Source organism: Capricornis sumatraensis, chromosome 3, assembly GCF_032405125.1.
Source record: "Capricornis sumatraensis isolate serow.1 chromosome 3, serow.2, whole genome shotgun sequence".
Lineage (NCBI taxonomy): Eukaryota > Metazoa > Chordata > Mammalia > Artiodactyla > Bovidae > Capricornis > Capricornis sumatraensis.
The window spans coordinates 148,625,952-148,641,031 of NC_091071.1; the positions used below are offsets into that span (position 1 = coordinate 148,625,952).

Here is a 15,080-nt window from a genome sequence, read left to right on the forward strand (position 1 = left end):
CTCTTTCACTTTCATCAAGAGGCTCTCTAGTTTTTCTTCACTTTCTGCCATAAGGGTTGTGTCATCTGCATATCTGAAGTTACTAATATTTCTCCTGGCAATCTTGATTCCAGCTTGTGCTTCACCCACCCCAGCGTTTCAAGCTTATATATATCACTATTTTGTAACTATTTCACAGATAATTCTCATATACTGCCAGGATTGAGAATCATTGATTTTATTTAACCTTCTTGACAATCTGGTTATAAATCAAAGAATACTTCTTTCCGATTTTATCTATTTTTAAAAGCCAATCTTTTCTAGTACACATGCATATTAACAAATGCCTCTATGAACAACACAAATGAAATCAGAAAATCCATTTGTCAATAGCTTTCATATTGAATATTTACGTACAGGGGCAACGCTATTGATCCTTACTCCACTGCTGGCCCATTCCACAGCTAAGGACTTGGTGAGGTTGTAAACACCTTCTCTGGCAGCTCCGCTATGCCTTTAAAAGACAAAATACAAACATCACCATCAGCTTCTATTGAATATGTCTCATATTACCTTAACTGACAAGTGTACCAGTGACCTGTCAGAGTCCCACAAGAACATTCTTCTTATGAGTCCCTGTCTGAGCCATAAAAAAGAACCAGGTCCTTCAATATTAAAGTGAAACCATAGCCATCTGCTAGTCAAACAAATCTCACATAAGTCAAGGCCCACATCTCCCTGTCTGCATGCATGCTCCGACATGTGCAACTCTTTTGAGGTCCCATGGACTGTAGCCCTCCAGGCTCCTCTGTCCAGGGAATTTTCCAGGCAACAATACTGGAGTGGGTTGCCATTTCCTACTCCAGGGGGTCATCCTGACCCAGGGAATGAACCTGCGTCTCTTGCATCTCCTGCACTAGCAGGTGGATTCTTTACCATTGTGCCACCTGGGAAGCCCCAAGGCCCACACAAGTTCCCCCCAAATCACCATGTGCAAAACAGGAATATTTTGAGGAACTTTTGATTATGAAAGAAAATAAACAAATTGGTAATTTGGAGGGTTACAAGTGTGGTTACTCTTTAAATCAATTTTAGGTAATAAGGTATATGAAATTGATTTGTCAGGCTAGAAATAATATCAAAAGAACTTCTAGACATACCAAAATTTAAATAAATGTTAAGATATTTCCAGGGAAGAGTTTCAAAATATTTTGGTCTGCACCCATATGGTGCAAAAGGTAGAGACATACTATGGTTTAGAATTTCCAATTATGAAGCCTCAGAACCAAGCATGTAACCACTCCTCACTAGAGATTACCCCTAGAGCCCCAATTTCCTGATGAAAGCCCACTCCCGCCCCAGTGTCGGCTGCAAAAGCCCTAGCAGGACTCCAGGCAGAAGCCAATCACTCCCATCTGCCAGAGTTACCTGAGCAACCTCATCACCATCAAATGCAGCCAACACCTGTGTCACACTACATCCACCCATCCCGGGGGGAGTTCACATGACGTGTTTCCTTGCTTGACACCACTGCTAGGAGGGGCCCTTCTAGAGTACCTCCCAGCTAGGCAGGGTCACAGGGTTAATGTGTTGCTTTACACTACTGGAAGCAAGAGGCGGGAACAAAACAGATGAGCGTCTGCAGGACGCACAGTCAAGTCTGGGCCCTCTTCTGCGAGGAGGACCTGGAGGTGCTTGTCCCCTTGTCCTCATCCCCTGACCACCAGGGCCACCACATGAGGTCCAGACTCTCGAACAGCCCCCTGAAACTGAGAGAGAGGCGTGCGGGGGTTTGGAGGAGAGAGAGAAGCAGGTGGAAGACCAGAGACAGAAAGTACTCTCTGAATTTCAGCACGGGAAGCAGTCTGCAGAATGTGAGCAAGGGGCGGCTCAAGGGCAGCAGAATGTGCCCACGGGAAGCAGTCTGCAGAATGTGAGCAAGGGGTGGCTGAAGGGCAGCGGAATACGCCCACGGGAAGCAGTCTGCAGAATGTGAGCAAGGGGCGGCTGAAGGACAGCGGAATACACCCCCCGAAGTATGCTGCTGCCCTGGTGGAGCGATCGTTTTCAGCTGGGGTCCCTTGAAAAAACAGCAGATGCAGAGAGAAGCTTTCTCTGAACTCCCTTTATTGGCCAAATGGAACTGAATGTCATAAATCCCCTCCCCGGGAGTCTCATCAACCAGGGAAGGCTGACTGTTGTCACGGGATGGGAGACTAGAGGTCAACATCACATCCAAACAAACACCGTCACAGACTATCATATCTCCCATCTATTCTTCAAAGGGCCCATCCATCTTTCCTAAAGATCAAGAACTCCCCACCCCAAGAGGCCTATAACCCCTCTCCCCATTCCCTATTAAGTGAAAGTGAAAGTCAGTCATGTCCGATTCTTGGCAACCCCATGGACTATATAGTCCATGGAATTCTTTAGGCCAGAATACTGGAGTGGGTAGCCTTTCCCTTCTCCAGGGAATCTTCCCAACCCAGGGATTGAACCTGCTGCTGCTAAGTCACTTCAGTCGTATCCGACTCTGCGACCCCATAGACGGCAGCCCATCAGGCTCCCCCATCCCTGGGATTCTCCAGGCAAGAACACTGGAGTGGGTGGCCATTTCCTTCTCCAATGCATGAAAGTGAAAAGTGAAAGTGAAGTTGCTCAGTCGTGTCCGGCTCTTAGCGACCCCATGGACTGCAGCCTACCAGGCTGCTCCGCCCATGGGATTTTCCAGGCAAGAGTACTGGAGTGGGTTGCCATTGCCTTCTCCGGGGACTGAACCTAGGTCTCTACATTGCAGGCAGATTCTTCACCAGCTAAGCCATGAAGGAAGCCCAACAATACTGGAATGGGTAGCCTCTCCCTTCTCCAGTGGCTCTTCCCGACTCAGAAATCCAACCAGGGTCTCCTGCATTACAGGTGGATTCTTTACCAACTGAGATATCAGAGAAGCCGATTCCCTACTAAGATAGTGTTTAATCCTAAATTCAAAGCCCCAACAGGCAGTTACTCATTTTTCCCTGGGTATCTCCCATGTATACATGAGGTACTTCTCTTACCCATCTGTCTTTTACTACAGGGGTCTCAGCTAAGACCTCAGAAGGGCAGAGGGAAAATTAATTTTCCTCTCCTGCATAGTTCTCTCAAGGTTAGCTGATCAAGAGAAGGACATTTAATACAGACTCAGTGCAAACACAATCGCATCTTCAGACTGCATCTCCACACTCAAAGATCTACTGAAGAGGTTGGCAGAGAAGAGTGTGATGTCAGAAGGGAGACTGCTGCTGGATGGTGAGACCACTTATGACAGGTATGACAGCCTGAAGCCCCCAGCTCTCTGTTTGTTCCGTAAGGAAGAAAGGATATGCCCTTCCTCTGCAGTATTTGGCACTGAAGAAAATTACACAGAAATTGACAGTTACTCTGGATCTTGAATTCGGAGAAGGCAATGGCACCCCACTCCAGTACTCTTGCCTGGAAAATCCCATGGACGGAGGAGCCTGGTGGGCTGCAGTTCATGGGGTCGCTAAGAATCAGACACAACTGAGCGACTTCACTTTCACTTTTCACTTTCATGCATTGGAGAAGGAAATGGCAACCCACTCCAGTGTTCTTGCCTGGAGAATCCCAGGGACTGGGGAGCCTGGTAGGCTGCCCTCTATGGGGTCGCACAGAGTCGGACACAACTGAAGTGATTTAGCAGCTGGTTCTTGAAACAGCACATCCTAATCTGTTTCTGGGGATTTAAAAAAAAAAAAGAGGAGACATTTGTGAAGAAAAAGCAGAGAGTTTATCCAGAGAGATTTACTGCTTATCTAGTGTTGCAGTGAAAAGCGGGGAAAAGAAAAAGTGAGTTTTTCTTTCCTTTCCTGAGAACAAAGAAGATGGAGAGAACAGTGAGCAGACCTGGTTACTCCTCGTTTTTACTTTAACTGCTCCTAAGCTGTTCTGCCCCCTAACTCTGCATGGACTACATTCTGCACCTACTGTCCTTTAACTCTGTGCTAATTACATCCTGAATTTGGTGCCACCTGTACAGAAGTCTCTTGGCAAACCACCCCTTGTGATTTTTCTCTTTTGCATTATAGAAAGAGGGCCGGAGTACAGTTCATAAAAGACAATGGATCCGACCACCAGGCTACTGGACTGCCAGACCCAATTACTGGGCTATCTGATGCCAACCTATGACTGTTTTTGAAACAGTGCAAGAGGAAGAAGAATACAAGATCCTTTTACCTTTATTCCTCATCTCAGATCCCTGGCTGCTAGCCCTCATCTATATAACCCTCAAGACTCCTCTAGGAAGGCGGGGGCACAGCTCTTGAGGCACAAGCCTGCTGTGTTCACCCCTCCACTGGCTGAGAATTAAAGCCATCTTTCTATTTCCTCTAAACTCTCTCTATTTTTTTCTTCAGCTTCAATGGGCAGAGGAAAGTAAGATTTTGGCGGCATCACCAGCAGTCCTGTGTTCTGAAGGATTTGATTCTGGCTGGCATTGCTGGGAGTTCCAGGTGGGTGAGACACCTGAATGGACCACGGGGTTTATAAAAACACCCTTTCCAGGAAGGGAAAGTGACTCCCATCAAAACAGAACAGATGGAGAACAATTCAGCTGCAGGTTGGTGACCATGTTATATGGGCATTGTTCCAGCCACTCTTCTTTTAAAGCAAAAGCCCAGAGAGAAGGAAGGGAAGGGCATTTATCTGGACTACAAGTTCTATGAGCTTTCATTTCACCACCTGAATAACAAACCTCATAGCCATTCTTTCACTGAGAACATTTTCTGAAATACTAAGGCCTTATTTCTGTATCAGATGTGATTTAAAATGTCTATCAATTTGTGTAGGAAGAGATGATGAGTGATAAACCACCTTAAAGGCTATCACACTGCTTCATTTCCTTCCTGTAATTTATGAATAGGAGGTAGAATAATATACAACTCCCAGTGAATCTAGCACTAACAAAACTTTTAAATCCTTCTAAAACTTAAAACATATAAATGAAACCATACATACATGATCTTTCCCATCTGGCTTCTTTCACTCAGAATATTTATTTTCAGGTTTATCCACATTGATGTATGAATCAATAGTTCACTTCTCATTTCTGAGGGACACATTATATAGCTATACCATAATTTGTTTATTCATTCATTCATTGATAGGTATTTGGGCCACAAATTCTCTCTCTATGAGAGATGCCAAGTTGCTGTTTGGCCTGTCTCTTGCCCTTGTAATTATTGACAATGACCCAAAAGATCAGCAGGTCAGTCTAAGCTCCTTTGCATAGACTGTAATGGAAATTGGCCTACTCTTAGACGACACCGAAAATGTCAGGAAATGATCAGAACCAGAGAAACATGTGTGAAAACAACAATGCAATTCAAACACACAAACAAGAGATACTCAGGTAGCCTTTTAACAAATGAATAGATGATCCACTGAGATACTATATCTTGCCCATCAGAGTTGTCCAGAAATTGACAAGACACATTTTTCGTGAGGCTCTGAGGAATAGGCACTCATTCATTGCTGATGGGACAGCAAAACGCAAAGAAACTTGCAAATGCCTAAGAGGATGCCTTTACTCTTCACCCAGCAATCCAACTTTGGGGATGTACCCTTAAGATGCTGCTGCTGCTGTTGCTAAGTCGCTTCAGTCATGTCCGACTCTCTGCAACTCTATGGACTGTAGCCCACCAGGCTTCTCTGTTCATGGGATTCTCCAGGTAAGAATATTGGAGTGGGTTGTCATGCCCTTCTCCAGGGGATCTTCCTGACCCAAGGATGGAACCAATATCTCTTATGTCTCCTGCATCTGCAGATGGGTTCTTTACAACTAGCACCACCTGGGAAGCCCACTCTGAAGATATACTTCTGCAAATATGAAAGAAGTATTTATAATGTTATTCATTGCAGAATTATCTGTAATAGCAAAATATGGAAACTACACAAATTTATATTAAATTTGAGACAATGTGTGCATTTGAAACAATCAATTTGAAATGAAGTCTGTGACTTCATAGTGGTATACCAAAAAAGTTAATAATAATAGTAACATATATTAAAGAAGTGGTGGCTGTAATGTAAATAAAAGTCTTTCTACAGAAGAGTATCAGCTAAAGAATCTGCCTGTAATGCAGGAGACCTAGGTTCAGTCCCTAAGTTGGAAAGATCCCCTGGAGAAGGAAATGCATTCCAGTATTCTTGCCTAGAGAATCCCATGAACAGAGGAGCCTGGTGGGCTACAGTCCATGGGATTGCAAAGAGTTGGACGTGACTGACTAAGCACTGTACCATCAACTAAAACGCATAGAAGCAATTATGAAATCAGAAAAACCAACATTTTCACAGCCCCATGGTAATGAGTGATTCACAAAAGGGTCAACAATGGTTGCTAAAATCATGGCGGCAAACAATATTAACACAGTACCAAATTATTGCCTTATCAATTACTTATTAATTGTAGAGGGATTAAGATCACCATCTTACTCAACAGATTATCTCTGGGATGAAAGAGTACGGAGGACCTGACTTTCTACATTATATAGTTGTTTGTTTAAATGTTTGTTTAAACTAGCATGCATAATTTAATACTAAGATAGGTCTACTTCACAAAAACAGAAATTCTATGTTGCAAAGTTTTTTTTATAAAATTTTAATTTAAAAATGGAAAGAATCAGAGCTTACAAGATATAAAAGAAATCAGCATAACTCATTTTTTTTTTAAAAATCATACTCTTTAACTATTAAACTTGGTCAAGTAGCTTCCTGGTATGTTGTTTTGCAACTTTCTGTTTTGAGTAGCCTTTTAGCTATTATGAAAGAATATACTGTGCCAGTAGGCTGTTAATTCACTTTCTTTAAAAAGAAATGTTAACCAACTATAAACCAATATAAAATAAAAAAGTTTAAAAAAATTTTAAAAATCAGTTTCCAAAATAAAAATTTATCAAAATCAGAATCAGAGTCAAATAGGTCAAATTCTATTATGGAACAATAATTTACTAGCTGCTGCTGCTGCTAAGTCACTTCAGTCATGTCCAACTCTGTGTGACCCCATAGACGGCAGCCCACCAGGCTCCCCTGTCCCTGGGATTCTCCAGGCAAGAACATTGGAGTGGGTTGCCATTTCCTTCTCCAATGCATGAAAGTGAAAAGTGAAAGGGAAGTCACTCAGTCGTGTCCGACTCTTCGCGACCCCATGGACCGCAGCCTACCAGGTTCTTCTGTCCATGGGATTTTCCAGGCAAGAGTACTGCAGTGGGGTGCCACTGCCGTCTCCGAATTTACTAGCAGTTCTATTTAAATCTGGATAGGTATATTCACAATGCTCAAAACTAAATTAGCATAGATTAGTTTCATTTCCTCATTTTAACCAAAAAGATGTCTCCAGACACATTTAGTTACATCTGGATTAGGACTGCCAGATAAAATACAAGACATTCAGTTAAATGTGAATTTTTACAGGAGACAACAAATCATTTTTAGCATAAGCATGCCCCATGAGGAAATTCCCTGGCAGTCCAGTGGTTAGGACTCCACCCTTCCACTGCAGGAGGGCATGGGTTCTATCCCTGGTGAGAGAATTAAAAACCCGCAAGCGCACACTGTGTGGCCAAAACAAACAAAAACAACAGGAATGCTCCATGAGATATTTGGGACATACTGATAAAAAAAATTATTTAACTGGGCCTATTACTGTTTTTATTTCCTTGGAAAATTGGGTAATCCTAATATGAATGGTAATGTTTTAGAAGTACCTTTCAAAGTTCAATAAAGGGAATTTTAAGCATTGAAGTCACGATGCATTAAAGGGGTTAATGATCTCTATTTAAGAAAATCGCTCTACCTACTCCCCAGCTATTCAACGCACAAACCCAAAGACGTAGGAAGAAAAAATGTAAGTGCTTACACAGCTCCCGGAAATCCATTTTTAGTAAGTACAGTGATATTGACAATAGAGCCTCCATGTTCTTTCATCCAGGAGTTGTAAACTGCAGGAGACAGAAAGACAATCCTATTAAATAGTGTTCTGACTCTTCCCTGAAACTGTGTTCCAGCTTGCTGCTTATATGATATTTTTAAAATTCTAATTTATATTTTTTTATAAAAATATTGAGGTACAATTTACATATCATAAAATTTTGTGCTTGCTTTGGCAGCACATATAGATAACAAGATTCATCCATTTTCTGTGTATGACTTAATGGTTTTTAATAAATACACATCACAATCCAGTTTTCAAATATTTCTTTTACTCCAAAGAGTCCCTTTGTGACCATTTGCAGTCCAACTCATCCCCAGGCAAACATTCATCTACATTCTCTTTCTATAGATTTGCCCTTTCTGAATATTTCATTTATTTGGTCATTTGTGTCTGCCTTCTTTAACTCAGAATAGTTTGGGGGAGGTTCATCCATATTGCAACACATGAAAATAAAAGTGTTACTTTTTATTGCTAAATAGTATTCTATTGTGTGTACCTTCCATATTTTATTTACCCATTCACCAACTGATGAACAACTGGAAAGTTTCCACTTTTGGGTGATTATGAATACAAGTCTTTGTGTGGACATATGCTTTTACTTCTAGTAGGAAGATACCTACGAGTGGAATTGCTGTGTCATATGCTAAATCTGCATATGATCTGGTAGCTCAGATGGTAAAAAAAAAGCTACCTGCAATGCAGGAGACCCTGGTTCAATCCCTGGGTTAGGAAGATCCCCTGGAGAAGTAAATAGCTACCTACTCCAGTATTCCTGGGCTCCAAAATCACTGCAGATGGTGACTGCAGCCATGAAATTAAAAGACACTTGCTCCTTGGAAGAAAAGCAATGACAAACCTAAACAGCATATTAAAAAGCAGAGACATTACTTTGCTAACAAAGGTCCATGGTTTTTCCTGCAGTCATGTATGGATGTGAGAGTTGGACCATAAAGAAGGCTGAGCATTGAAGTGAAAAGAAAGTGAAAGTGGCTCGGTTGTGTTCGACTCTCTGTGACCCCATGGACTATACAGTCCATGGAATTCCCCAGGCCAGAATACTGAAGTGGGTAACCTTTCCCTTCTCCAGGGGATCTTCCCAACCCAGGGATGGAACCCAGGTCTCCCACATTGCAGGCAGATTCTTTAACAGCTGAGCCACAAGGGAAGCCCAATTAAATAGTGTTTGACTCTTCCCTGATACCATTCCAGCTTGCTGCTTATATGATATTTTTTAAATTCTAATTTATATTTTCTTTTTATAAAATATTTATTGAGGCACTGAAGAATTGATGATTTTGAACCGTGTTACTGGAGAAGACTCTTGAGAGTCCCTTGGACTGCAAGGAGATCAAATCAGTCAATCCTAAAGGAAATTAATCCTGAATATTCACTGGAGGGACTGATGCTGAAGCTGAAGCTCCAATAATTTGGCCACCTGAAGTAAAGAGCTGACTCATTAGAAAAAGACCCTGATGCTGGGAAAGACAGAAGGCAGGAGCAGAAGGGGACAACAGAATTAGACGGTTAGATGGCATCACCAACTCAACGGACATGAGTTTGAGCAAGCTCTGGTGGATGGTGACGGAGAGGGAAACCTGGCATGCTGCAGTCCATGAGATTGCAGAGTTGGACACAACTGAGTGACTGAACAGTAACAACCAGTATTCGTGCCTGGAAAATTCCACTGACAGAGGAGCCTGGAGGGCTACAGTCCATGGGGTCGCAAATAGTCTGACACAACTGAGCGACTAATAAACACACATACATGTTAAATCCGTGCTTAACTTTTTAGAAACTGCTTAACTGTTTTCCAAAGTGTTTTCACTATTTTACATTCTCATCAGAAATGCAGGAGGGTTACAGTTCCTCGACAAAATTATCTGGCTGTTTGGTTAAAGCCATTCTAATGGGCATAGAGTGGTATTTTACTGAGACTTTGATTTGCATTTTCTTAATGTCTTAAACCAGAGAAAGCAATGGCACCCCACTCCAGTACTCTTGCCTGGAAAATCCCATGGACAGAGGAGCCTCGTGGGCTGCCATCTATGGGGTCGCACAGAGTCGGACACGACCGAGCGACTTCACTTTCACTTTTCACTTTCATGCATTGGAGAAGGAAATGGCAACCCACTCCAGTGTTCTTGCCTGGAGAATCCCAGGGACGGGGGAGCCTGGTGGGCTGCCGTCTATGGGGTCACACAGAGTCGGATACGACTGAAGCGACTTAGCAGCAGCAGCAGCAATGACTTAAATGGTGTTAAGAATCTTCTCATGTGCTTATTCACCATTTATATCTTATTTGGTGACCTACCTATTCAAATCTTTTGCCTTTTTTTTTAAATTTGGGTTGCTTTTGTAAGACTTTTTGTATATTCTGGATATAAGTCTGTTATCAGATATGTGATTTGTAAAACGTTCTTCCCAGTCTGTGGTTTATTTTTTCATTTTCTTATTGGTGTCATTTGAAGCACAAACATGTTTAATTTTTATTAGTCCAATTACAATTTTTTATTTAATGGATGTATTTTTGGTGGGTATCTTAGGATTCTGCCTAACCCAAAGTCATAAAGATTTTCTCCCTTACTTGCTTCTAAAAGTTTTATAATTTTACTTCCTGCATGTAGGTCCATGATCCTAATTTTGGACTTTCAGTTAACTTTTATTTATTATGTGAGGTAAGACTCTTTTGCATGTGGATATCCAACTCTCCCAGCACCGTTTGTTGATGACACCATCATTTCCCCATAGAACTGCCTCGGCACATCTGATGAAAATCAATTGAACATAAATATAAGAATTTACTTCTGGATCCTCAATTCTGTTTCATTGATCTATACATCTATTCTTATGCCAGTATTATACTGTCTCATCTTAAAATCAATAAACAGTTTTGAAATCAAGAAGTATTTCTTCTTTTGTAAAATTGCTTTGGCTATTTTGAGTCCTTTGCATGGCCATATCAGTTTGTCAATTTTTGCAAAAGGATTGATAAGGACTGCATCGAACCAACAGATCAATTTGGAAAGAACTACCATCTTAAAAATATTGAGTCTTTCAATTCATAAACACAGAATGTCTTTCCATTTATCTACATCTCGCATTTCTCTCAGCAATGTTTTGCAGTTGTTGGCGTATAAACCTTATACTATTCTGCTAACTTTATTTGTAAATATTTTATCTTTTTTGAGGGCAATTTGAAATTTAGGCAAACTTTCTATTCACACAAATCAAGGCAATATTAGAGATGTACATCGGGGCTCACTTCAGTGGAAGTCCAGTTTTTAGAATGGAAAGACCAGAGAATAATTCAATACCTATTTCTGTTAAAAGCTTGAGCAAAAGTAAGCTTGTCTACCCACTATTATTTAATGCTTTCTAGTGAATTCTCACCAAATCGTGTTATGACAGAAAAAAAGGAGATAAAACCACAAGAAAACATAAAATTGAATATTTTTTAAATCTAAGACAATTTTTTCATACTGTTTTCAAACTGCTGAAATTAGGTTATGTCTTACTGTTGGTGACATCTTACAATTACAATTACATTGTTTTTACTTTCTTAGTATGTAAAATGATGATGCGTTTCACAATTGGCTACATCTTTGACTCTAAGAAATAGCACAGTAGTTATTTTTAGACAGCCTGATTACATACCTAGAAAACCCAACAGACTAATTTGACAAGCCATTATATAAAGCAACAAAATAAATTTGAAAAATTCTTCTGTAAACCAACAATAATCCAGTTGAAAATAACTGGGAAAAAAAAAGAGCCCGTTCAAAATAGCAACAGTGATCAAAAACACCTAGCCTTCCCTGGCGGACTCAGACAGTAGAGAATCTGCCTGCAATGCAGGGGACCAGGTTTGATCCCTGAGTAGGGAAGATCCTGGAGAAGAGAATGGCTACCCACTCTAGCACTCTTACTTGAGAATTCCATGGACAGAGGAGCCTGGTGGGCTACAGTCCATGGGGTCAAAAAGATTCAGACAAGACTGAGTGACTAACACTCACTTTTCAACCTTAATAAAAACAAGCATATGAGATCTATACAGTAAGAACCACAAACCTTTGCCAAAATATATGAGTCCATCAATGAAAAGACATGTTAGAATGAGACAATACTAAGATATGCTAATTATTTCCACATGACTAATAAATTTAATACAATTTTAATCAAATTCCCAACATGATTTTTGAAGAAGTATGAATATATAAAATTCATAAATGGTCGTGAATAGCCAAGAAAAGTTTGGAAATGAAAATAAAGCAGTATACATGTATCAAATATGTTTTTAATCATAAAATTATTGGCTATTAGCACAAGAAAGGAAAATAAATTTATTTAAATTACCCTATATAGACTTTCTGCGGGGCTTCCCTGGTGGCTCAGACGGTAAAGAATTTGCCTACAATGCAAGAGACCTGGGTTTGATCCCTGGGTTGGGAAGATCCCCTGGAGAAGGGAATGGCAACCCACTCCAGTATTCTTGTCTGGAGAATTCCATGGACAGAGGAGCCTGGTGAGCTATAGTCCATGGGTTGCAGAGAGGTGGACACGACTGAGCAACTGGTCCAACGGCTAAAACTTCATGCTCCCAATGCAAGGGGCCTGGGTTCGATCCCTGGTCAGGGAACTAGATTCCACATGCCATAACTAAAAGATCCTACTTGCCACAACTGAGACCCAATGCAGCCAAATAAATAAATAAACAATTTTTTAAAAAAGAATTAATAATTAGGAAGTGTGAAGATGTAGAAACAAAGAATGGCTGTTGGGCTGGGAAACTGGTAAAAACTTATAAATCAGACACATAGCAGAGTCATCAAACTTCCAGTTCCCTGAAAGATACAGATAAAGGCCTGACACACATTCCTAAGTTGTTTTTACAGGAAGACCCTCACCAGATGAAAACTGCTGACTGCAAGCACGCATACACTAGACCAGTTGAAACCAAAAGATCACTGACGCTCAAAACTTCACCTGGACGCCAACCAAGCTGAACATTGTGCACGAGCTGATCACCTGCCCTGCAGCTCCCTCCCTAACACTGAGGTTAAAACCTCTCCCTTGGGGCTTCCCTGGTGGCTGATAAAGAGTCTGCATGCCAACGAAGGACACAGGGATTCCATCTCCCATCTGCGAAGATCCCACGGGCTGCAGAGCAACTAAAGCTGGCACGCCACAACTACTGAGCCTGTGCTCTAGAGCCCAGGCGCCTCAACTGCTGAGCCCAGGTGCTGCAACCACTGAAGCTCGCCTGCCCTGGAGCCTGTGCTCTACAACAAGAGAAGCCACTGCAATGAGAAGCCTTCCCGCTGCAACTAGAGTAGGCCCCGCTCTCCACACTACAGAAAAGTCGGAGCAGCAACAAGACCCAGGACAGCCAAAAGTAAAATAAATAAATCAACAAAGTTACGGGAAAAAAACACAAAACCCTTCCCTGAAAGCTGGTAGGGAGTTCCCATCTTTTGAGCATAAGCTGCTCACTCTCCCCATACTTTCCTTCACAGCAACCCAACATTCAGTTGACTGGCTTCACCACGTGCAAGTGAGCAGACCCAAGTTTGGTTCAGTAACATATCCATATAGCTTCCTAAATTTCTGTTGGAACAAAATATTCTAGGCTTATCGTGCACATTTCCCCCCCCAGACCTGTAATAAGCTGTTTCACTAAGGAATCCCAGTTCCTTTTAATTGGAAGTAACATTCAGAGATCACATAAAGGATGCTAGGAGGACATACTGTCGCTGAATTAATAACTGTTTCTTTTCGGGGGACAAAGCCAGGGAATATATATTTTATTTTAAAGAAAAAATATATCTTGAGTCCATGCTAATGTTTCTAATTAAATCCTGGACTACAGGGGTCTTTATTCAGCCTCATCCGTCTACATTCACTTCTCCTTCTGCCAATGCCAAAAATCTTGGTTCTCAATTGTACTAAAATAACTTATTTACAGAGACAGGGAGGCCTGGCATGCTGCAGTCCATGAGGTCACAAAGAGTCAGACACACTGAGCAACTGAACTGAACTGAACTGATTTACTCGCTTTAGCCCACACTACACACCATAAGTCTCGGAATAATATCACCAACACTACTAGATTTTAAGGGAAATTCCAATATGATTATGTGATAATTGATCTTAATGAATTACTGTATATTTCCTTTGGTGTGATAATGGTATTGCAGTTGCATAGGAAACATTTCTTTATTCTTTAAAAATGTAAGTCAAAGTGTGATGATGTATGCAATTCACTTTTAAATTATTCGTGAAAAGGGTGTGGGGGGTTGAGGTGAGATAGAAAGGGAGCGAGGATGAGAGGGGGAAAGACACAGAGATTAGAGAATGCAAATACAGCAAAATGCCAGCACCTGGTGAATCTAAATGAAAGGTATACAGGCAGGGCTCAGAGATACTGCAATATTGTAATAAAGTGAATCACACAAATTTTTTTCTTTCCCAGTGCATATAAAAGTTATATATACACTATACTATAGTCTATTAAATATACAACAGCATTATGTCTAAAAAAAAAAGTACAAACTTAATTTTTAAAATATTTTATAACTAAAAAATGCTAACCATCACCTGAGCCTTCAGCAAGTCATAATCTTTTTGCAATGGTAACATCAAAGATCACTGGTCACATATCATCATAACAAATATAATAATGAAAAAATTTGAAATATTGCGCTAATTACCAAAATATGACACAGAGACCCAGAGTAAGCAAAAGCTGTTAGAAAAACATCGCTGACAGATTTGCTCGATGGGCAATAAAACAAAACATAATAAAACAAGGTATGCCTTAGAAGAGTTCATTGCATTATTTCTTTAACTTTTTCATATATTCAAAATTTTTCCAAAAATAAATGGAGAGAAAAAAATTTCTACATTAGTAAAATGAATAATTAAAGGTTATAGAAAAGTCTAAATTCACCAGAAATTTAAATGTGGATCTTTACACGGTTCTTTAACAGCCACATATGGTGTCAAAGAGTACAAGCTGAAGAAGCTGAAACTTCAGGGCCATCATGACTTAAACCATCTTAATTACATAAACAATACACATTCCATTTAGAAAAATTAGAAAAAGAAGAGAAGCAAA

General features: G+C 40.7%; 1 protein-coding gene across 1 annotated transcript in view; it reads right to left on the minus strand.

Annotated features, from left to right (window-relative positions):
* PECR (peroxisomal trans-2-enoyl-CoA reductase) overlaps positions 1-15,080 on the minus strand; it is a 50,740-nt gene that overhangs the window by 15,904 nt on the left and 19,756 nt on the right. Inside the window, exons 4-5 of the mRNA XM_068968285.1 lie at positions 7,892-7,973; positions 397-493 (exon numbers count right to left, since the gene is read on the minus strand). Coding sequence (XP_068824386.1) covers positions 397-493; positions 7,892-7,973 — 179 coding nt within the window. The remainder of the gene's footprint in view (positions 1-396; positions 494-7,891; positions 7,974-15,080) is intronic.